This window comes from Chiloscyllium punctatum, chromosome 2, assembly GCF_047496795.1.
Source record: "Chiloscyllium punctatum isolate Juve2018m chromosome 2, sChiPun1.3, whole genome shotgun sequence".
Lineage (NCBI taxonomy): Eukaryota > Metazoa > Chordata > Chondrichthyes > Orectolobiformes > Hemiscylliidae > Chiloscyllium > Chiloscyllium punctatum.
The window spans coordinates 56,506,257-56,531,817 of NC_092740.1; the positions used below are offsets into that span (position 1 = coordinate 56,506,257).

At 38.9% G+C, this 25,561-nt stretch overlaps 1 protein-coding gene across 2 annotated transcripts in view; it reads left to right on the forward strand.

Moving 5' to 3' along the window:
• The window catches only part of adgrv1 (adhesion G protein-coupled receptor V1), a 563,049-nt gene that overhangs the window by 66,497 nt on the left and 470,991 nt on the right, over positions 1-25,561 (forward strand). For both annotated transcript variants that reach the window (XM_072582867.1, XM_072582868.1), the window contains 7 exons: positions 281-407; positions 7,263-7,448; positions 8,722-8,902; positions 11,630-11,793; positions 14,128-14,251; positions 22,956-23,222; positions 25,210-25,336. In XM_072582867.1, coding sequence (XP_072438968.1) covers positions 281-407; positions 7,263-7,448; positions 8,722-8,902; positions 11,630-11,793; positions 14,128-14,251; positions 22,956-23,222; positions 25,210-25,336 — 1,176 coding nt within the window. The remainder of the gene's footprint in view (positions 1-280; positions 408-7,262; positions 7,449-8,721; positions 8,903-11,629; positions 11,794-14,127; positions 14,252-22,955; positions 23,223-25,209; positions 25,337-25,561) is intronic.

Genomic DNA, 25,561 nt, shown 5'->3' on the forward strand with positions numbered 1-25,561 from the left:
GAGGCAGCAGTGCTAAACACTGTGCCATTTGTGCCACCAGGCTTTTGATTTTAGTCGAATAATGGCAGCACCAGAACAAATTTTATATGACTACAGTTGGTTGTATTCTATTGGAAAAAAAATTCTAACTTGCTTCAAAAATGTAATTTCTCTCAACATTGTACTTGGTTTTGATTTTTTGCACATTAGTTAGCAAGTATTTTTGTTAAATAGTATGCTCTACTTGGATGCATGTGAACCTGAAGCAAATACAGTTTTTGACTTTATCTTTCATTTGCAGGACTAACTCTGAAAACCAGATCGTGAAATCAGGATTTACCAGTCGAAAGATAATTATTTTACAAAATGATGACCCGGGTGGAGTATTTGAATTCTCCCCACAAACGAGAGGACCATATTTTGTCAATGTAAGTCTAGATGGATGGTGTTTAGAATGAATAGTTCTATGGAAAATTATAAATAAAGTACAGCTTTATTTGATTCCCTAGGAATCAGGTTTCTTCATATCATAGGCTATTGATGTGTTTGCATTTTCCTAGCTTTAAAAGGATACATTCATGAATAATATGACTTCACCTGGAAGTTTCATCTTGCCATCAAATAAGGAAGGGAGTCAAAACAGAATGGAATTTTACAATGAGGCTATAATTAAAAATATATGTATAATCAAGTTTACAATTTATAGCACTGACTAATAAATTATACTTAACATATTAACATTTTATTACTTAAGCAAAGTGTTACAAGTAAGGGTCCCCAAGTTGTTCCAATTCTTGGTGAGATATTCGTAAATGCTTGTCCTCCAGGTGAGGCAAGATGAACATGCTTCTCTTTATCCAACCTCCCGCTCGCTTGATCCTAATGAAGTTAGCTTAAAAAGGATCTTTCCTCTATGGATATCATTACCCAACACAAGTCCATTTTTGTTTCAAAAGGAACCAATTTAACCAGGCTTCCTTGAATTAAAGTTAAGAGTGAGTTTATTTGCTACTAATAGATGTGAAAAGATATGCAGAGAAGTAAGTCCAAAAAGGTAAAACAAAAAAAAAACATATTTTTGGCATGTTCATAATGAATAGATTATGAAACATTACAGCTGTTAAAGTGGCCGATCCTGGTGTCGCTGACTTTAGTAGTGAAATAGTTGTTTCCAGACTTTTAGTTCTGCAGTTAGCTGTGAGGGGTTTGAGCGGATTTTTTCAACAGGTTTATTTCAAAGTTCAAGCTTTCAGAGCACTGCTTGTACTTTAAAATAAACCTGTTGGACTATAACTGGTGTTGTGTGATTTTTAACTTTTGTCCACCCAAGTTCTACACCAGCACCACCACATCATGTCTTTCACCAATGGCTTTGTGAACAAATTTCAGCAGTTGGAGAGAGACTTTATTTCATTTTATCTGCACACCCAGGGCTAAGCTGTGTCCTTGAATAGCACACTTTTATACAGCATATCTCGAACCACAAGCTAGTACACTAGCATTCCAGTATTCTTCGGCATACTGGGACTAGGGATTGCTGTGGTTTCTTAACTCTCTTTCTTCACAATACTTGGAAAAGTAAAACACAAATTCTTTTGCCCAGAACTACCTTTTCTCAACTCATCATTATCCACAGTCTGCAACATAAACGAGAAGAGATCACAGTTCAGTATTTTGAATGATATCTCTTGTTTTGAAGTGTTGCTATCTGATATTCCTCTGACACTCTTCTGGGTGTGACATTTCATGATGCTTCTTGGGGCTCAATGTAATCCACATGAATTTTCCCATGTTGCCACTGAATTTACATTCTCGGGCACCTTTTGGCTTGTATGTAATTTATTTGAAGAGAAACGCATGTTGTAATCATACTTTCAATGCATCCATAAGTAATTTGGGGTTATGATCCATTTCATGACAATAGACGATCTTTGCAGAGCACAGGATTGGAGAACAGACACTCCTAATGTTGCAATGAGGGGCAGATAGAGGGAACTCTTTTTTTGAACGATTTGTGGAAGTTCTTTAAAATGAAGCCTGACAGATGAATGTATGTTGTTTCTCTGTCAACAATCCACTCTGTGAGCCTTGTCTCTTGGAAGGGAGCTATGTCAGCTTTTAGCCTGTCAGGTTAATCATAGCTGTCCCGCACGTGTCATCAATCAGCTGAAAGCTGTCTCTCAGTTCTATGCACATATTTTTGACTTTTCAACCTACCAGTCAAAGAGTTGGCATCTTTTTTCTCTTAATTCATTTTGTCTGTTTTCTAGTCTGTTTAATTCCACTCACTAGTTGATGGTTTTTGATTCAAAGAGATTTACAGATCTCGCACATTTGCAGTCTTAAGCAATCTAGTTTCTAAAGCAAAAACAAATATTGCTGAAAAAGGTCAGCAAGTCTGGTAGTACCTGTAGAGAGAAATCAGAATTAACGTTTCTAGTCGAATGACTCACTGGTTTCTGTAATCTTTGAGGTAGTTCTATTTAAAATTTAGAATACCATGGTTTCCTCAGATACTTTTGTAGCTAATATTTTGATATTGGTATTCTTTGGGGAAAAATTGCTATTTGTAAAATTGTATATCATAAACTAATTAAAATTAAAATAAATAATGGCAGCTAAATTTGAGTCTGCACTTCACCATGTGTTAGCCTTATTACCATGATCTTCATTAAGCATAAAGACCTACAGGGTCTGCTGGTCCAGTGTGGTCAAGGAAAACCTCACGAGTCTCATGTCCAGTAAAAGAGGTTATTTTACTGGACATGAAGTCACTTATGACATGTTACAGAGTCATAGAGTCATAGAGATGTACAGCATGGAAACAGACCCTTCGGTCCAACCTGTCCACGCCGACCAGATATCCCAACCCAATCTAGTCCCACCTGCCAGCACCTGGCCCGTATCCCTCCAAACCCTTCCTATTCATATACCCATCCAAATGGATCTTAAATGTTGTAATTGAACCAGCCTCCACCACATCCTCTGGCAGCTCATTCCATTCATATACCACCCTCTGCGTGAAAAAGTTGCCCCTTAGGTCTCTTTTATATCTTTCCCCTCTCACCCTAAACCTATGCCCTCTAGTTCTGGACTCCCCGATCCCAGGGAAAAGACTTTGTCTATTTATCCTATCCATACCCCTCATAATTTTGTAAACGTCTATAAGGTCACCCCTTAGCATCTGATGCTGCAGGGAAAACAGCCCCAGCCTGTTCAGCCTCTCCCTATAGCTCAAATCCTCCAACCCTGGCAACATCCTTGTAAATCTTTTCTGAACCCTTTCGAGTTTCACAACATCTTCCTGATAGGAAGGAGACCAGAACTGCATGCAATATTCCAACAGTGGCCTAACCAATGTCCTGTTCAGCCGCAACATGACCTCCCAACTCCTGCACTTAATACTCTGACCAATAAAGGAAAGCATACCAAATGCCTTCTTCACTATCCTATCTACCTGCGACTCTACTTTCAAGGAGCTATGAACCTGCACTCCAAGGTCTCTTTGTTCAGCAACACTCCCTAGTGTATAAGTCCTGCTAAGACTTGCTTTCCCAAAATGCAGCACCTCACATTTATCTGAATTAAACTCCATCTGCCACTTCTCAGCCCATTGGCTCATCTGGTCCAGATCCTGTTGTAATCTGAGGTAACCGTCTTCACTGTCCACTACACCTCCAATTTTGGTGTCATCTGCAAACTTACTAACTGTACCTCTTATGCTCGCATCCAAATCATTAATGTAAATGACAAAAAGTAGAGGACCCAGCACTGATCCTTGTGGCACTCCACTGATCACAGGCCTCCAGTCTGAAAAACAACCCTCCACCACCACCCTCTGTCTTCTACCTTTGAGCCAGTTCTGTATCCAAATGGCGAGTTCTCCCTTTATTCCACGAGATCTAACCTTGCTAATCAGTCTCCCATGGGGACCCTTGTCGAACGCCTTACTGAAGTCCATATAGAGCACATCTACTGCTCTGCCCTCATCAATCTTCTTTGTTACTTCTTCAAAAAACTCAATCAAGTTTGTGAGACATGATTTCCCACGCACAAAGCCATGTTGACTATTCCTAATCAGTCCTTGCCTTTCCAAATACTTGTACATCCTGTCCCTCAGGATTCCTTCCAACAATTTGCCCACCACTGAGGTCAGGCTCACCAGTCTGTAGTTCCATGGCTTGTCTTTACCGCCCTTCTTAAACAGTGGCACCATGTTTGCCAACCTCCAGTCTTCCAACACCTCACCTGTGACTATCGATGATACAAATATCTCAGCAAGGCACCCAGCAATCACTTCTCTAGCTTCCCACAGAGTTCTCAGGTACACCTGATCAGGTCCTAATTTCAGGTTACTTCATGTTGTTGCACATATTATGGGCTGAATTGTACAGGTCATGGTGGCTCAGTGGTTAGCAGTGCTGCCTCACCACATTAGGGACCTTGGTCCGATTCCACCCTCGGGTGACTGTGCAAACTCCACACAGACATTCTCCCTGTGTCTGCATGGTTTACCCTGGGCTCTTTGGTTTCCTGCCATGGACCAAGAATGTGCAGATTAGGAGGATTGCCTATAGTGTTCAGGGATGTGCAGGCTACAAGGGTTAGCCATAGGAAATGCACATTTACAGGGGTAGGCAGAGTAGGATGCTTTTCAGAGTGCCAGTATGGATTTGATGGGATGAACGGCCTGCTTCCACACTGTAGGGATTCTATGGCTTGCGTTTTGGTGAACTTTTAGGCAGAATCGGCTTAGAAGTCCGCTGAGGCATAACTTAATGCTGAGATCAACTTGTCCCATCTCTTTCCATTAGTGGCTTATCAACATTCCCACTGGGCCATGAATAATTACCAATTGATGGTGACTAACAACATGCCGCATTAATATTCAGGTTGCGATTTGACCAAACCTGCCCGTAATAACTCAAGAGGCCTGACTGGAAAGGAACATCATTTATTGTTGAACACCAAAATAGAGCCACTACCCATGGCATCCATAGGCTAGTCCCAGTCTGTGATGGATAGTTCTGAATTGAGTTCACTTTAATGTCACATGTACTCAAATGAGTTCAGTGAAAAGTTTAGAAGTCACCATTTATAGCGGCATCGAAGGTACAAAGATACTGAGGTACAGCTCCTTCAGTTACAAGCTTAGTTACAGTGTAACAATGTCACACGGTGCCATCTTAGGTACAGAGTACGTAGGTACAAGCCTTAGTTACAGAATAGAGAAATGAGAAAATAAAAATTACATTATACACAGTATAACCATATGTTAGAAAAACAAGAAGCAAAGTTAAAATGACAAACATCACAGTCTCTCTCCGAGTGCTCTCCTCATCAGATCAGAACTGGGGGCCTCCACGTGGTCTGACTGCTGGCTGCTGCCATGCTCCGCACTGGGCCGCTGATTCCGTTTCACACCGGACCCACTGGTTGCTGGCGTCCTGGCTTCAGACGCTGGGAGTTGGAGGCCAGGGTTGGGTGTCCAAGGCTGAGAGAAAGGAAGAAAAGAGGGAGGAGAAAAGAAAAAAGAACGGGTGGAGTAGATGAGTCCTGGATGGAACATCCTGCTCTGCCACCATCTTACTGTAAGTCCCATTCCTGGGTCTGCTTTATAAAGGGCTCAGGTGATGAGTTCCAGAGGGGTAGGCCATTACAACAGAATTCATCGTTAAAAATCACACAAAACAAACTATAGTCCAGCTAGTGTTTTCAAATAAACCTGTTGGACTATAACCTAGTGTTGTGTGATTTTTAACTTATCCCACCCCAGTTCAACACTGGCTTCTCCATGTTAAGTAACTCGCTCCACTGGAAGATTAATTGGTGATTTCCCATGGCTTTTTAGTGGTTACACATTGCACAACAAACTAGATATTGGGAAACCTAAAATGGAAAGTAGAGCAGGTTGAACTTGCTATTTGCTCCAAACAACCTACATGTTGGATACTGGATATCAGCATCTAAGGGAACGGCTGTATGGGCATTGCCCATGTGCATCCCACATCCACAGACATTGGCATCTGACACCTGACAGCCTTTAGAACACTCATGACATGGCTCTGATCCATTTATAGGATGCTTCTGCACCACTGTGCTGTACCTCAGGCTGCAATGACATTGTCATGACAATTATCATTGTAATGCTGCCGCAAGGACACTACACACTCAGGCTCACCTGATTCAGCTTATGGACTGGGGCAGGCTGTATTTTTGAGCTGTTTGGTTGCTTCTAGCAATTACTCATTCTGAGCTTATTGGATGCTTGTATAATGCCTGCCTTGCATTGCCTAGCTTTTTTTGCACTTTGTCCCCTCAGCCAGATATCCCAGGCTAATATTATTTCTGTCTAGTTGTGCCACAGAGTGAAACTGCAAAACCAAGATGTTTGTCAATCAAGTCTGGGGGTCCTGACACCATAAGTCAAGGGCAGCCTCTGATACCAGGCCAGGCCTGCTCAGGATAGTCAGAATCATAAGAGATGAGGATCTAAATGTTCGGCACTAAACCACCCATATTGGCTCTTATTGCCCTTTTGAGGGTTTTTTTTCCTCTTGGAATGAGAGAGTGGCAAGTATTACAGAAGATGAATGTTGGTGGCACAGCTGTTCCTGTTAATACAGTTGGTGAGTTGTCCCAAATGAGTGATTAGGAAGTGCAAAAGGCATGCAGGGTTATTGGGTTGAGGTGGCTGCGAGCGAGTGGGGAAGATGTTGCAGGCAGTAATGAGCATGGTAGAGCATGAGTGTTGGTGGGAGGTGGGTATAGTAGGAGAGATTGAGTGAGTATGAGGTGTCAGAGAGAAGATGATGGCACTCACGCTGACAGAGTGGAGAAGGCCATTGATTTTCATTATGGACATTCCTGTAGGTGGCTGAGACTACTTTAACTCGAGTAGCAAGCTTGGAGCTGGTTGACATGGTTTGGTGTTGTGGACTGCTGGTCCTGGGGGAAGAGGACATTCTGCTTGTACATCATCCTATCCAGCAATACCTCCAGATCCCTGCCTATAAAATGGGATGCAGATTTTCCCTGTCTGCCATGTCTGAGGCAAATATGAGAAACTGTGCAGGTCAGCTCCATTCTGGTGCATAACAATCTTTCAAAGATGACATTGGGGTTGGAGAGGAGGATATTCATCAATATGTTGATAGAATGTGAATAATTCCTCTTGTTGTCATTTGTTTATTGCAAAAGGCCATGGTAGTTTTTCTTTAGGTGTGATTTGCTCATTTTTGTGGTTCTTGATTTTAATAAATCTAAAATATTTCCTTTCTTAGGAAGGTATTGCCTTTGAACTAAAGATTGTCCGATATCGTGGTACACTTCTGAAGCAATTCTTGCGCTATGTTGTGGAACCAAAAACTTCGTTTGAGTTTTATGGGAATACAGGAGTATTGGAATTTGATCCTGGGGAAAGGGAAATAGCAATAACATTGCTAGCAAGAGAAGATAATGTACCTGAGGTAAGGCTTTGGGTACTGCAGATTCATCATGTCTCAGAATGTTAAAATAAAATCTTTAGAGTATAAATATGACGATGGTTAGAATTGTGAAGGTAAATATTGCCACAGGATATTGTGCTATTCATGTGAACAGTTTCCTTGAAATCATGAATTTCTTAAAGGCATTTAAGATTGATTAGTTTTCTTGTATACAGATCTAGCTATGTTTGAAATTAAAACCAAGGGAAAGTATAAATATTTTTCATGTGCTTGGAGAAGCAGTGACAGGCCATATTACCATTTTGAGGAAAATGCTAAGATACAGTAACTAATTTTGGTGAAACATTAAATTCTGTTCCCTTTCAATAGTAAGACATTTCTGCCAGCAAGAAAACTTCTATTTGACACTTTCTGTTGCAACCAAAAAATTTTGCAAATGGACACAACATTTACTTTAACTGGCCAGTTCCATTTCCCGGGGTTCTTAACACCTTAAGAACATCATTGTCAGATCTTTAAAAACTACAGAGTACAAATGCAAATTTATGATCAATGTTATTTAATCAGCACCAATTGACTTCCTGCATAGATTTCCCCCGCAGTCTGGGAACTTTATGTCTGCAAAAACATTCAGTGCTGTTCGTAATCCGATATCTCTCCACCTTTTTTATAGGGGGTTGATGGATTGACCTTTGCAAATGCATGTTTTAGTTTACACATTAACTGAGGTAGAAAAGCTTTCTTCTTGCTTGAGGCTTCTTTATTTTGTATCTGTCCTTTTGCAATGTTTGTTCAACCTTTCAGTATTCTACCCAGCAGTAAACTTGAGGCTATTCAAAAGCTCAAGTCCACTTCACCCAATTACTGACTTTGTGATCTGAAGTTTTAAAATTCTGTCTCTCAAATTCCTCCAGGATTGTAACCTTTTTGTCAGACTCCTATAAACTTTCAGCTGTAAAACACTTGCAGATATCTATGCTCCTCCAGTTCTGATTTCTTGAACATTACTGATTTTAAACATGTAATTGATGGCTGTTCCATTGGCTGTCAAGTTCTTAAGATCTCAAGTTTTCCACTTTACATTGTCTGTCTGCCTGTCTTCCTTTTTTGAAGAAAGTCTTTAAAATCTATTTATTTAATTGAATCAACCTGAATAGTTCTCATTTGTCACAGAGTGCCATTCTTGAATAACACTTTTGTCAATTATTGTTTATATCAGCTTTCATTGAAAACACATTAAAAGCAGAATAATGTGTGTTATTTACCCTTGTATAATGCGTTCACTTATTCTTAGCTGGATGAACAATATTCTGCCATAATCAGCAGCCACAGTTTTCCACCAAGCAAATTAGGAACTGCTACACAGATCAATATCACAGTGTTGAAGAATGATGATCCTCATGGCGTGATACAGTTCATCACTCAGGAATTTACTAAAACTATAAATGAAAGCAAGGGGGATACCATATACAGAGGTAAAAATAATTTTAATAATTAATAATTTGATATCATTTTCCAGTTGGATAGAGTCATGATGTTGTATATTTCATAATCAGCTGCTTAATAATGGAGTGCCAGAATTAAGGGAAAAATCATCACCTTTTATACAATATGTTTAGCAATTCTGAAGCAATTGTCAGCTCTAGGAACAATACAGTTCAAAATGCTTTAGGTTTTAAAATATAAGACTCTAAATTAATGACTCTGAGAAGTACTTGACAAGTTTGATCAATATGAAACATTTTAACTTCATTAACATCTAGTTGTTTTCTGACTACAAGCGCAAAGTTTTGCAGGTGGCAGCGATAGCCTTGTAAGCAATACAGTTCCTTTCTGGGGTTCTTATAATGCAGTGGCAGTGTCCTTACCTCTGCACCAGGAGGCCTGAGTTCAAGTCCCATCTGCCCTAAGGATGTGTTTTTTTAAATTCATTTATAGTATATGGGTGTTGCTGGTTAGGCCAACACTTGTTACACATTCCTAATTGCCCAGAGGGTAGTTAAGAGTCAACCATATTCCTGTCGGTCTGGAGTCACATGTAGGCCAGACCAGCTAAATGATGGCAGTTTCCTTCCCGAAAGAACATTAGTAAACAGTATGTGATTTTCTAACAATGGATTCATGGTCATCATTAAATGCTTAATTTCAGATTTTTTCCAAAACTCCAATTCAAATTCTTCCATCTGCTGCAGTGGGATTTGAACTCGGGTCCCGACAATATTCCCTTGGTTTCTGGATTAACAACCCAGCAACAATACCTCCCCAATAATATCTCTGAGCAGGTTGGTTTAAAAACAAAATCAACAGTTTCTTTCTCGGGACCTCTACATGGTGCTAGGAGTGTTTCAAAAGTACACAGACTGAATGCTGGCTATAAGAGGACCCTGGACACACATGGGAAATGTTCACCACATCCGGCAGTCAGAGAATCTGTTCATGTTTCAGGTTGATGGGCTTAGTTCAGAACTGGAAAATGTTAGAGATGTAATCAAGTTTAATCAAGTAGAAACTTGGAGAAATGAAGGAGGGCAGGCCTGTGATTGACTGAAAGGCAGGGGAGATTAAATAATGAAAAGGATGATGTTGCAAGGCAAAGCTAGGGCAAACAAATAAATAAAAATGGTTCCAGACATGTGAGAACTAGGATAGCAGAATCATTATCAGCAGGTGTTGTTTGAAAGAATGTGAAGGTTATGGTCTACAATCATTGAACCCAACATTGAGTCTGGAAGGTAATAACGTGCCTACTTAAAAGCTTCATTGCAACAGTGTGGAAGATCGAGGACAGGAATGTTAAAAAGTGCGTGGTGCAGTGAATTGAAATGATAGGTGATTGAAAGCTCGATATTACACTTCTCACCTGAAGAACGAAGTTCCACAACGTTGTCGCCCAATTTACTTTTGTCTCTCCAGTGTACAGGAGACCGCATCATAAGCAGCAAGTATAAGTTACTAAGTTGCAAGAGATACAAGTAAATCATCGTTTCACCTGGAAGAAAATGTTCAGGCCCTGCATAGTGGAGGTAGAAGAACAAGTGTTACATCTTCCATATTGGAAAGGGAAGAAGGGTTGGGAGAGATTGAAGAGTGGGTTGGGGTGTCATGGAATGAATTGCCCCTCCAGAATACTCGGAGTGGAGGGAAACGTAGATGTGTTTATTGGTGGTGGTAATTATTTTTTAAATGTGGAAGATGCTGGAGTGGAACTTCAGGCAACGGGGAGCTCTATGATGCCACACTATGGAGACGGAAAAGGGAGAACATATGTGTGGTATGTGGAGAATGCATGATTGAGAGACCTGTCAGACATGGTGCAGGGAAATCTTGGCCAGAGGAAATAGGAAGACCTATCTGAAGCACTGGTATAGAGGATAGCGTAATGAGGATTGTAAAAAAAACAATGTGAAACTGGGTGAATGGAAGAGAGTCTTTGCAGGAGGAGGGGTGTATGTGTATTTAAATAGTTGTAGAAGACTGTGGATTTATCGTGAATATTATGCCCGGAAATGGAGACTGAGGAGTCAAAGGAGAGAAGGAAAGAGGTGGGGTTGGACAGTCGAAAACCAGGGAAGTCAGGAAATTTAACAAAGTTGTTGGAATTTTCCAGTTCAGGGTGAGATTAAGAAACAACACTGATAGACTCATCAGCAAACCAACAAAAGAGGTGAGGGAGGCACCCTGAATAGGACTGAGACAAGGAATGGTCTATGTATCCCACAAAAAGGTAGATGTAGTTAGAACACACATGACAGTATCTTTTATTTGAGGGAAGTGAGCGGCAATGGAGACGTTGAGAAGGCAATTTCAGCTAGGTGAAGAAGGATGGTGGTGAATGAAGTCTGGTTTGACCTCTGTCCAAGCAAAAAATAGAGAATGAGAATCATAAACATGGAAAAGGCTTGCTGTGGAGGATTGGAAAGTTGGGAAACTCCTAACCAAGTGATACAGAAGAGAATATCATGGAAGAAAAGCTCAATGTTCCAAGCTCAAAATTGATGGAGATGGTGGAGTGAGTGGATAATATTGGAGACTTTGTTGGAAATTAATGATTTGGTAAATGGTATTTATTGACCTCCAAAGAAGGGCCAAATAAATATTCCAATTTACTGTATTCCAGTATTGTTTGTCTTTAAATAATTCGTATCCATATCGCTATGTCCATATTGCTACACATAATAAACCATTTTACTTTAATTCATCAGCTAGTTTTCCTGTAATCCGTGACCGAGGAGTGTTTGGTAATGTTAGTGTGTTCTGGATTGTGGACCCTGCTTTCACGAATGATGTTTACCCAGTCCAAGGTGTGGTCAACTTTAACAGTGCTGAATCGTCAAAAAACATCACTCTTCAGTCCCTTCCTGATGCAGTGAGTTATGGTTTGTCCACTTCAGTGCATTCTGGTAGTAATGACAGATTTAAGCGAAGTAAATACCATGCTCAGGAAGTAAAAATATCTTGTCAATATTGTTGTCGTGCCATGATGCAATCAAAATGTTTAAAGTTTTGAAAGTGGGGCATTGGGAAGGGGAGCAAATGTGTACAGAAGTGGAGTTTAGGGCGAATCTGCCGATGGACCTCTTTCTTCAAGCTGATGGTGTCCAGGACCTAGTTTACTGGGAGACTGTGATTAGCCAAGCACTTCATCATCAAGGATATGGAACATTGCATCATTGATTATAGTATCCTGCCATTGGCCAGCAAAGTCACTGTGGCTTTGAACCTTTTCACTTCTGGTTCCTACCAATGTTCCATGGATCTTAGAGATATATCAGAATCCTCTGTGTTCCACTGTGTCTGAATAGTCATTGATGTCCTGTTTGTCAAAGCTGGATGTAACATTAAGTTCACGGCACATGTGGCTAACAAGTGACATGGGAAGTGGTTTCTCCCTGGTTCCACCCTGGGTTTCTGCCTGATACATAGCATCGACAATTAATAATGAGCTAGAAGGTCTGAGTTCAAGTCTCACTTGCTCCAGACATGTGCCATAATATGTCTGAACAGGGTGATAAAAATATCTGCAGAGTATGTGATGGGGACTGAAGATGGTTATGATGTTTTATTTTACACAGAGGTAAATGAATTCATGAAGTGATTGGAAATCTTCAGTTGAGTTTAGAGAGATACCTTTTCAACATCCAGAATGTTTCATTAACTTGTTTTACCATTATTTTTATAGGCGGGCTTTTGCTTGTTTTAAACGTGTTGTGGCAAGACCCTAGACAAGGTTCTCCAATTTGTTCTGGTCCTAGATGGGATACTCATTTAACCCATGGATGAGGAGGTTTGAGCTGGCTCCCCTTCTTTATGAACCTTTGGTTGGCCACAAACAACTTAATTTGGAAAGGATCATTTTACCTTGAGGTTTCCTTATATTTTGAAAATAACTAACATTTTAAAAGGAGTCAATTTATCCAGGCTTTCTTGAACTAATAAATGATTGAGTTTATTAGTTATTAGATGCAAGAAAAATTAGTAACACAGCACATACACCCAGATTACAAATAAAAGATAAATCCAAGAAGACAAAAACTTAAAACAAAAAAGGTTTTATGGGTCTGTCAATGAATTGTTCATGAAGAGCAGATCAGATAATATGGCTCTATTTGTGTTACACTGAAGGCATCCAATTGGCCTGAACAACTCATTTTTGTGACTCTTGGTTACGTAGACTTATTCAATTTCCTTTGTCCTGATTCCTGTTTTTTGAAGTATTTTGCAGCCAGTTTGAGGGAGAACCTTTCCTGCAATACGGGGTAATGAAGAATAGTTCTTCTACTGTGACTTTCACATGTGTTAACATTTGAACCCAGGCTGATACACATAAGTGTTCAGTCCTAGTAGTCTACTCCAGTAGAGTTGAAAAAAACTATCAAGGGATAGACACAAATTGTCTCTGTGGTTTGGGACATAATCTGCAGGAGGTGACTTGCTGTTGACAGGAGTCTTCAGTTCATTTGTAGTCATGAGTGCCTCTTCTTTCCTTTGAAGGGTCGTTGTTTGAAATTACCTTCACACCCATTGGTGTGACACTTTGTGGGTCTCTTCAGACAAATACTTAGAGCCATAGTTGCTTGTGGATGTATCAGCCCTCTGCAAAAACACATTTTATGATTGAATTTTAAAATGTCCACAGTATTTCAGTGTTCTGACATGTAATCATTAACATGATTAATACATTTTGAATTTGAATGTCTACTGTATGTAAATTGAGTTTCATTGAAAATCACATTGTAGTAGGGTTCAAGTACATGAGATGGAAATAATAGAATTTTGAATGCATCATGGATAATGGTTTACTCCAGTGGTTTTAAGTTTCAAGTTGTTGAAGTCTTGAATGTCCAAAAGTGTTTAAGAATATTATTAAGTTATGTATGTGACAAATTTCATGATTCACTTGATATGTCTTGACTGATTATGAACAGTGTCAATTGTATACAAATACTGGCACAACACATTCTAATACAGATGTTATATTGACTAAGATTATTTATGGCAGGTATGTCTGCAGGAAGTACATATTAATATTCCAATGTAAAGATATTTCCTGGAGTTTTTTTAAATTGAATTCTTTTTAAGATTCTACCATACTTAAGTGGAAACCAAACTGTACTTTAATAACAATATTTTAAATAAATCACAATATTAGCCATGAAATTTCAATTTAGTTTGCTTTATTATCTTTGTAATCTATATCTAGATTCCTGAAGAAGTGGAAACCTTCACCATCATCCTTTGTAATACCAGTGGAGGCGCCAGACTTGGAAGTATACTTAACGCAACTCTCCTTATTAATAAAAATGATGATCCCATTTATTTTGAAGGTTTGTAATTCATTTCTAGTAAAGTTTTCTCTATGTATTGGGATCAAAAATTAGTTCATAGAGAATTGGGTGCATTGTGATGATTTAAAAACCACTTTGAGTTTGCTTCATTAATTACAGACTTTATTTACATGCATATGCTGGAAGACACATTTGGGAAAAGCCTATCATGGTCTCTGCCTGAATCACAATCAGTGTGACAATTTAACTTCTAAACATTCACATTTCATTACAATTTTTTTTATGGTTCACTAATCATTGATTATCTCGGCACTTATATTACACATCTTTATCAACAGGGATAAACTTCAGAATCCCTTTCCTATTCCCATTAACCTGTGAAACATTGTTACCACTGAGACTCTATTGCCTCCTCCTGTCTACTCCCCTTTTAACCTGTAGGTTGTTATTTAGTGTTGTTAAACTTCATCTAGGTTTCCATTGTCTGTGGGAACTGTCATGCCTGTAGTATTGGCTAAATTTTCCATCATGCTAAGTAAATCTGTTCATTGCTCCATCTTATCTGTTCTAATAGTGGTGGTGTGCATTTAAAATTAATCTTAATAATCTCATTTCAGTCCATCCTGTTGGCCAGAACCCTCTGTGCTAGGTTGGCACCTGTCAGGTTTTTACAACCAAAGGATATCCACAGATCTTTCTACACTTTGCAGATGTTACATCCCTAAGTTTTTTTTATCTTACACCTCTTTCAGCTTAGGCTGTATCCTAACTATGATCAGATTGTGGGTTTTTAAATGACTACATTTTAAACACAACAGTCTCCTTTTCTATGTTACTTATCCAGCATGTTGGCCAGATTCTCAGCCAGCTGTTGCCACCTCCAATTGTAGGTTTCACGAAGCAGATTCAAAATGATTACTTTCCAAGGACATTGAGATGATCTATGTCCAAGGATGAATTTGTGATATATCCAGAATTAAGCCTCTAGATCCACAAATCTTGTCATCAAGTGGTGGTTTTAATGTTTAGAATTTATTTTCTTTTAATGTCCTAATTCTTCTGCTGCAGGTTGTAATGATACGAGAAGGTCTGTTAATGTCCTTGTATTCCTCATGCAGAAATCATACGTCAGAGGCAAATATTTTAACATAGTTCTTTAGGTCATCGATATCTCCATGGAGTTTCCCTGATACATGTTGATCAGTTCCTTATGCACAATCTGTACCCAGATTTCTGTGATAAGTTGAAGATTGGGTCGGGCACCTATAGATTTAACTGTGCAGCTAGAATTCCTTGGATTAGTAGTTGCACAGTACTCTCCTTCATCAGGTGTAAACAGTATGGGTTGGTTTATAGCTGGCATTACTTACCTTCAAGATACAACTGGCCTCTTAGTTGTGTTTAGCTCACAAGTTGCCTCAACGACATGTTGCACCCGATGGGGAGCCCACCACTGCACCTTGATGAGTGCTGCACACTACCACATTAGTTCTCACAAAACCATCTCCTCCTGGGATTGTATGCAATAGTGATGTTTACAGTTGTGTAGTGGTTAATTTTCCTTGCACAGACCACTGGAGGACTCAAGTATGCAGGTTAATTTTGTGTTTATTCAAACAAATTCAATCTTAGATTGACTAAGTGTAATTATGCCTAATCCTCTATCTCACATCAGTTCAGTACATGCAGAAAATCGTTAACCTTTAAGTACCTGCATTGTTTCCATTTCATTCTTGTGAAAAAGCAGAAATCTTCTAATTCAAGTCTTTCTCTTCTCCTGACTGCAGGTTCTGTGTATACTTGTGCCTGCTCCTCATGTTGATTCATGTCTTAGGGTGTACAGTTCAAGGTTTGTCTCCAGACATTTCTGCTGGTGTGGAACATTGGGATGTGAAAGTTTCATGCTTACGCCTTACAGCACTACCTTGTATGATGTTGTCTTCCTCCTGTTGTAACCCTTTTAGTAACATCTTATTTCATTCCATGGATGTAAGTATGCTTGCTGAGCTGTAAGGTTCATATCCAGATGTTTCATTACATGCTAGGTAACATCATCACTGAGCCTCTGGTGAACCACTGGTGTTAGTGACCTTTCTATTTATGCGTTTAGGTTACTGATGTCATTTCCTGTATTGTCATTTGCTGTGGTGATGACATTTCCTGTTCTTTTTCTCAGAAGGTGGTAACTGGAGTCTTTAAGTCAATGTATTTTTTGATAGAGTTCTGGTTGGAATGCTATGCTTCTGGGAATTATTGTGCGTGTCTCTGTTTGGCTTGTGCTAGGATGGGTGTGTTGTCCTAGTCGAAGTGGTGTCCTTCCTTACCTGTATGTAAGGATACTAGTGAGAGTGGGTCATGTCTTTTTGTGGCTAGTTGATGCTCATGTATCCTGGTGGCTAGTTTTCTGCCAGTTTGTCCAATGTAGTGTTTGTTACAGTTCTTGCAAGGTATTTTGTAAATCACATTAGTTTTGCTTGTTGTCTGTATAGGGTCTTTCAAGTTCATTAGCTGCTATTTTAGTGGGTTTGTAGGCTACCATGGTGCCAAGAGGTCTGAATTTCATTCCATAGGATGTTATGTTACACAACATAATCAAACCCTAGAAATGATGTAATTCAACTCGGTGAGCAGTGCAGGGTTTGGTTTTATTGGTGTGTTGTACCAATCCTGTCCAGGCTCAGGAAACAGTTTAGGGAGCCACCAATGGGTCCGTCTTTCTTGGTTTGGATTAATCAGACTTGGGACAGTAACCTCCCTGCGCATACGTTTGAGCATGGTTCTGAATCAAATAATCTCTATATCCAATTATATGTTCGTGGGCGGCACGGTGGCACAGTGGTTAGCACTGCTGCCTCACAGCGCCAGAGACCCGGGTTCAATTCCCGCCTCAGGTGACTGGCTGTGTGGAGTTTGCACGTTTTTCCCGTGTCTGTGTGGGTTTCCTCCAGTTTCCTCCCACAGTCCAAAGATGTGCAGGTCAGGTGAATTGGCCATGCTAAATTGTCTGTAGTGTTAGGGTAGGGGTATGGGTGGGTTGCGCTTCGGCGGGTCAGTGTGGACTTGTTGGGCCAAAGGGGCTGTTTCCACACTGTAATGTAATGTAATCTAAAAAAAACTCTTGAACCAAGATTTAATTGTTTTACTAACCGCACTTCTCCTATTTTGCATACTTTAATCCCTGGGCATAATTCCAAGCTCTCAGTACTTATCTTGACATTCAAAAAGCATAATCATTTATTCTTGAGATTTTTTTTGTGACATTAGTGCATTCGCAACATTTTCTGTTTTGAAAACCTCATCCTAAGTAAATTGTAAAGTTGCTTCCTGAGCCTGTTCAGGATTGGTACAACACACCAATAAAACACTGCCAGGAACCAAACCCTGCATGCTCACCCAGTTGAATTATATCATTTATAGGGTTTGATTATGTTGTGTAACATGACCTAATACTGTATTGGGAATGAAATAACATGTTATAAAAAGGGTTACAGCATGAGGAAGACAACATCTTATAGCTCCTTACTCAAGGAGCTTTCCGATTCTTGTAGATACCAGTTAGCTGATTAAATTTATGCTGTGCCTGGCCACTTAACTCGCGTGGTTAAAATCATGGGATTTTAACTGTATAAATTATACATCACCCCCAAAGTATCCACAGTAAGAGTATCTCCATGTTCTGTATCGTTATGGTGTTGTCCTCTGGAGACAACACAGTACTTGGACACTGTGTCAACTTGTAAAAATGACCAATCAGTACATCCCAATTACTTACTAATATCAATTCACGTTCTTGACAATACTGTCCTTGAAATCTCAGTAGTCTCAGTACCCATACAAAGGGAAATAAAGTAGTCATTCATGGTGAAATCTTAACTATTTCCTACTACATCCCTTGTACTATTCAGGCCTTTTAGCAGTCATCTCCTTTGTCTCCTTCGGTTGGTTATATCTACTGCCCAGGATGCAGGGGGATGTTCTTGCTGATGTATTGTAGTGTGTGCTTCTCATACTGCTGCAGTTACCAGGAGGGTTTTCTCCATTACTGTTACCCACAGACTGACAGCAATCCGATGGTTCACGCGGAACAAAAACCAAGATCTGATTTTGGACCTCCTGTTGGCAGAAATGGAATGTTAGTATTATACAGCTTGAGCTGAGACTGTTGGGAGTGGGGTCTCCCCTGTGACATTTGTCGAAAGAGAGTACTCACCTCAACATTTTTAAGATTTTTCCTTTTACAATCTGTCTGCACAGGATATAACTGTACCAAAGCTCTGAGATGACTCTAAAGGCTGTTTTCATATTTAGTCATTGTTTATAAACCAACATTAAGAATCCATTCAATCACATCAACTTTACAAGTGCCACTTTGTTATTTGTGCAGTTAGGATTGGGGGCTTCTGAAGCAGTGATTAGTTCCTGATCCTGTTGTTTTAAGAATCTATTGCAACAATAGTTTTGTTGTCTCCTTCTAGCAGAGTGTATTAAAACTCCACTACTTCTCCCTCATAAAATTTTATACACCCTTCTAGATACAATCCAACCTCATTTATTAGTCCTGGAGAAATTTTGCAGTCTAATAGACTATTAATATAGCACATTTAAAAACAAAAATTAACTGTTTCTGCTTGATGTTCCTTGGTTTATTCTTTATCTTAGATGTGTCTTATATTTTTCCTCAATAGTAATTTGGTACATTAAACAATATGTTTTGCACTTCAACTGATTCCAGTTTAGAAAGTGTAATGGGGCTGATAGGTTCTGTCCAATATTAAATTTATTTTTCTTCAGAATAAATTTATTTTTCAAGTTCACTGAAATCTTTGCGAATACGTGTCCATGCCTTTTATTGTTTTCAAAAAATCTGACCAAATCCAAATGAAATTAATTTAGTTCAATAATTCCAATTCCTTTTTAAAGTCAGATCAAATTCTTGAAGTTTCCAGGAATTGAATTGAATTGAATTTAATGTCATGTGTACCGAGGCACAGTGAAAAGCTTTGTCTTGCGAGCAATGCAGACAGATCACAGAGTTAAGTAGCATAGATAAGAAAGTTACAGATAAACAGTGGCAAACACAAAAACACAGGTACAAGTGAATGTTAAGAGTTTGTGAATCCATTCAGTATTTTAACAGTAGGGTAGAAACGGTTTCGAAACCAGCTGTTGTGTGTGTTTAGGCTTCTGTACCTTCTCCCTGATGGTAGAGGTTGTAGAAAAGCAAAAGACATAAAAGATAATTCCCCTTCAAGAAAAGATATTACTCCAGTGGCATTAAATCTTAACCTGCGAGCAGAAAGATGAATTTTTCTTTTCCTGTTTCTCCAAAGGGTAAAACAATCTGCAGTTCAGACACTTGCATGATGTGTATATGTGTTTATGTATGTGTAGATATTTGTTAGAAACTTTGATGAATATTAGGGAGCAAGATTCTATTTCAAACTCTGTATTTGCAGCCTTTTAGATCAATGCCCATTCTTTCCAAACGTTATTTTTCTAAAGTTTCTCTCTCAAACAGATCTTTGCAAAATCTTCTCCATTTCAACACTTTGAGCCCACATTATTGAGCTCAGACCAATTGACAGTACAGTATATAAATTTAAAATTCACTTCCCTTTTGTGAATTGTATTCAGAGCAAAATCTTAACCAGGATTTCTAACCCAAGACCAATCCAACACAGGATTAATGAGAAACATGCCAACTTAAACTACCAAACATTAAGAAAAATCATTCTGAATATGTGAACTTTGTATCTGGATTAAAAGTCCCTACAGCCCTACGGGAATATCCTGAAATCATAAAGCTGACCAACAAACATGATTTCAGGAAACGTTCCTTGAAAAATGCACTTGATTATCCTTCTCACAAGTTACATTAATAGTCTCTTCTTCAAACTTCTGGAATGCAATAAAGTTAAACACCCACAAAGAACCTTCAGCCAAATCAAAAGAAAGCTTGCACACAATCTCAATACTCATTCAGTTTGACAATGTTTTTATTCAACCAGAAGTTCTTAATACTGTTAACCAAAAACAATCACTTCCAGTCATGAAGAGAAAGAAAAAGGGGTCTTAAAGTTTTTATTGACAGACTTCACATTTTTCTGTTCCTCTGGAGCCTGTCAGACTTTGTACAACCAAATTCCAGAGGGATACTGCAAGAAATTCCACACTCATCAAACTAAACAATTGCTCTTGAACACATGAAACTTTCATTTTATCATGAATTATTGTTAGGCCAGCTTTACTACATTTTTGCAAGGAGGTGTATCTCACATATTAAATTCTATAGTTTTAAAGCATGCAAGACTAGAACGGAGATGGTTAATTAATCTCTACTGATGTATACAGACTGATGAATACAGAACCAAGACAAACCCATTAAAACACAAAGACAAAGTGTACACATGTTTATTTTTCCTCATCAGTGATCTAGATTACTCTGGTGCTTTCAGTTTAAAATGATTTGTAGAATTTAGGAGCTAACTCCAATTTATCTGCTGTGTCTCAACTTGTGGCTCGTGGTGGGGTATTTAAAAGAACAAATTAATTCTCTTTGTAGTTGAAGAACAAGCTGTTGGGGTGTCTGCTTGTGTCCTCTTAGCATTTACCAGAGCATGTTCCCTACCTCACCTTTGGTGATGATGCTTGCATCCTCACTGTCCACTGGAGTAGAGCCAGATGATTGGAGAATGTCAGATGTTCCATTGTTCCAGAAAGGGAATAGGAATAATTCTGGGAATTATAGTCCAGTCAGACTTACGTTGGTGATGGATATTGGAGAGGATTCTGAGAGACAGGATTTATGATTACTTGAAAAAGCATAGTTAAAAATCACACACCAGGTTATAGTCCAACAGGTTTAATTGGAAGCACACTAGCTTCCAAAAGCATAGTTTGATTAAACATAGTTAGCATGGTTTTGTGAGGGGCTCAAAAGCCTTATTGAATTTTTTCAGGATGTGACAAAACACATTGAAGGTAGAGAAGTGGATGTGGTGTACATGAATTTTAGCAAGGTGTTTGATAAGGTTCACTATGGTAGGCTTATTCAGAAAGTAAGGAGGCATGGGATACAGGGAAATTTGGTTGTCTGGATACAGATTTGGCTGGCCAATAGAAGACAGAGGGTGGTAGTAGACAGAAAGTATTGAGACTGGAGCTCGGTGACCAGTGGTGTTCCACAGGGATTGGTTCTGGGACATCTGCTCTTTCTGATTTTCATAAATACTTGGATGAAGAAGAGGAAGGTTGGGTTAGTAAGTTTACCAATGATATGTAGATTGGTGGAGTAGCGGATAGCTTCAATTTACCCTGAGAACAATTACTATGGTACCTTTCCATTACCCAAGGAACCAAATCACAATCATGGAGCGACACCATCACTAGTTTCTGTACACACAGACCTATTCTCTGGCTTCAAATCCACTTATTGGTAGCTTGTTTAGAATACTGTGCACCCTATCGAATGGCTGGTAAAAACTGCAAAGAGAGCATTACCACTTCCAAATCATGGCAGCACTTATACACTTAATTGTCGGGCCCTCAGAATTGTTGCCAAACAAATAGACCTGGAGGTGCAGGTTCACAGTTTCTTGAGGTTGGAGTTGCTGATAGATGGGTTAGTGAAGAAAATGTTTGGCATGCTTGCCTTTATTGGTCACTGCATTAAGTTGGCATGTCATGTTGTGGATGTATAGGACATTGGTTAGGCCGCTTTAATGTTTAATTCTGGTCTCCCTGCTATAAGAAAGATGTTGTTAACCTTGAAAGGGTGCAGAAAAGATGTACAAGGATGTTGCTGAGGTTGGAGGGTTTGAGCCATAAGGAAAGACTGAATAGGCTGGGCTATTTTCTTGCAGCATCGGAGGTTGAGGCGTGACCTTATCGAGGTTTATAAAATCATGATGGGCATGGATAGGTTAAATACACAAGGTCTTTTCCCTAGGGTATGGAAGTCTAACACTGAAGGGACTAAGTTTAAGATGAGAGGGGAAAGATTTAAAAGGACCTAAGTGGCAACTTTTTCATGCAGGGGGTGGTGCATTTATGGAGCGTGCTGCCAGAGGAAGTGGTGGAGGCTGGTACAATTACAGTATTTAAAAGGCATCTGGATGGGTACATGAATAGGAAGGGTTTAGAGGGATATGGACCAAAAACTCAAGGGGGACATAATTTTGGCAAGTGGGATTAGATTAATGTTGGATATCTGGTCCATGGATGAGGTGAAATGAAGGGGCTTTTCTGTGCTGTATGACTGTTCCTGTGAACGTACATACATCTTGTAATGGCATCTTTGAGTTGGCTATTGTTTTCCATCATTTCAGAATCATGTAGGTTTTCTCTTTGCACATGTGTCACTCTTTGTGGCATTGAATCATTTGTAATTCAAACCTTTAATGATTTTTTTAATCGATTTTGTTTAAATCTAAATGTAGGTGCTTTTTAGGCATTTGGGTTGACAAAGTAGAGGCAACATATTTGTTATTCAAGTTATTTGTTATGTAACAAATAACTTAAATGAATGTTGTAATTAGACATCAAGTCATCCACGAATAGAATAACACAAGGGCATTATTGGTAGCCAAAGAACCGCTAACCTCTATAACAGCCCTTTGAAATGATTTATAACCACAAGTTTCACAAAGTCATATTTTTAAGCTGGTTTATTTGAGCGTATGTAACATCTTATCAGAGATTTTGCAATGTATAAAGGAATCCTGTCTGATTTGATTAATTTTAGATCCAATTATCCTTCGAGTCCAAGAAGGAAGTGTTGCCAATTTCACAGTTGTTAGAAATGGATCTACTGACATGGTCGTTGCTGTTGTTTATGATGTTGAGAATGGGGGAGCATCCAGCACCAAAGAAGACTTCCTTTCTCTGGGTGAAAATAATACACTGGTATTTGAAGTTGGAGAAAGGGCTAAGACTGTTTTTGTTGCTGTTAATGAAGATGATATCCCTGAAACAGATGAAACATTCTACATTGTGCTGCTTCATTCTACAGGTACTATTATTTTCTGTTTTTCTATAAACAGCAATTGATGCTTGTTGCACACACTGACATCTAGACTCATGTTTTTTTCTTTTTCCTGAAAAGAGGAAAAGAACAAGATTATAAGCTATCAAAATGGGTTCACATTAGATCTAGTTCAGTTCTGGTGAGAGGTCATCAAGTTTGTCCACTATCTGTCCACAGATAGTGCCTGACCTGCTGAGATTTTCCTGCTTTTTCTATTCTTTGGTTCAGATTTCCAGCATTCAAGGTTTTTTTTGTTACAATGAACAATGGTTTTGTTAAAACTATTACGGTGTTTAAGTAATACCCTACAGTTTAACTACTTTAGTAAAATAAAGCAGATTGTTAGTTCAGTTCAGAATAACGATTTCTGAGAAATTTCGGGTAAAAATGTCTTAAAACGAAATATTGGACAGACTTGGCTTATATCCTTTGGAGACCCATTCTAAAAGATGAAATACATAGCAATCTAGGTTTGTTCAAAAGGTAATTTCAGCTGTATCTTTTGCGATAAATTCTGTGTCTTCTAGTCCTGCTTCACAATGACCTGATGAAGGAGCAGCGCTTCAAAAGCTAGTGCTTCCAAATAAACCTTTTGGACTATAAACTGGTGTTGTGTGATTTTTAACTTTGTCCACCCCAGTCCAACACCAGCTCCTCCAAATCTTTGGAGAGTAGAACACCAAAAGGCAACTTGATTGAATTATAAAAGATCCTGAGGGGTCTTGATATGAAAATCAGATGTGGAAAAGGTGTTTCCTCCTCCAGGAGAATCACGAGCTAAGAATCAGTGTTTAGAATAAGAGAGGTTGAAATCAACTAGGAGAAAATGAGGACTGCAGATGCTGGAGATCAGAGTCGAGAATGTGTTGCTGGAAAAGCACAGCAGGTCAGGCAACATCTGAGGAGCAGGAGAATCGATGTCATCATCAGCCCTGCTGAAGGGCTCCAGCCCGAAACGTCAATCCTCCTGCTCCTTGGATGCTGCCTGACCTGCTCTGCTTTTCCAGGAACATATTCTCATTTAAAATAAGAGTGTCTGCCATTTAAAACAGAGTAGAGGTAGTCCCTTTATGCTCTGAGGATCTTGAGACTGGAACTTTCTTCATGAAAAGGTGGTGAAGCGGTCTTTGGATATTTATGGTCGTGAGATTTTTGTTAAGTGAAAGGTTACAGGGGTAGTTGAGAATGTGGGTTTGAGGTTACAATCACACCAGTAATGATCTTTTTGTTAAATGATAGAGCAAGCTCGAGGGGCCAGAATAGCTGCTCATGTATAAATATGTATGTTCATTATTAAGTTAATATGAGTGAGTCTTAGAACATTCATAATTGCTTCAAGCACATGGAACTTTTGTGACACTTTACTACAGATCTAGTTACTAAAGCAATCTTTTGAGTAGTGATGACTGGTTTGGATATTGGAGTTATTTCAGTATAATTAAAATTAAAAATGGGAGGATTGCTTTTATGGAAGGAATAAACTGCTGGGTTCTGTTCATTTAACCAATCTTTTGATTTTAAACAAAATATTTACATTGCTTGCTGTTTATAGTGCAATTGTAAATCTGTTCTTTATAAGTGCAACTATCATGTTTAGTGTCCAGTAACCCTTCTACAGGAGTTCTGAAGATGGGCCAGTGGACCTGAAATATCAACTCTGCTTTCTGTCCACAGATTCTGCAGTTTCTCCAACAATTTCTGTTTTAGTTTCAGATTTCCAACATCTGCAGTTCTTTGCAATTTGTATAATGTTTAACTTAATTTATCGAGAAATGATTTGTTTTAAGGAAATGATCATAACTTCACTGCATTCAATGAGCAAGATATTCCTGACATTGAGATTTACTTTTTCCTGTGCTACAACCCGTGGTGTTACTTATCTAAAACCCCAAAATCATTTATTAAAATAGTAATCCAATCAACTGATCCCATCTCTTGCATATTGAATCCCGGGTTTACTTGCTTCTTATAGGAGATACTGTTGTCTATGGGACCTCAAGGGCTACAGTTATTATTGAAGCAAATGATGATCCTCATGGAATTTTTTCACTTGAACCTTTTGAAAAGAATGTATTTGAAGGAATGGCCAACAATTTTACGTAAGTAGAAATTAATTTATTACTAATGGTAAAGATATGAAATTTGAGAGTAGAAGGAAAACCAACTGATGGGATTTGTATTAGCTGACATGTACCAGCAATAAAAATAAGTTACATTGGAGTAATGTTTTTCATCTCTTATACTAGAAAACATATTGTTAGATACTTTGAATTGTGACTTTTTGTAATGGCTTTGATAACATAGATTCTATGGCTGAAATTCAA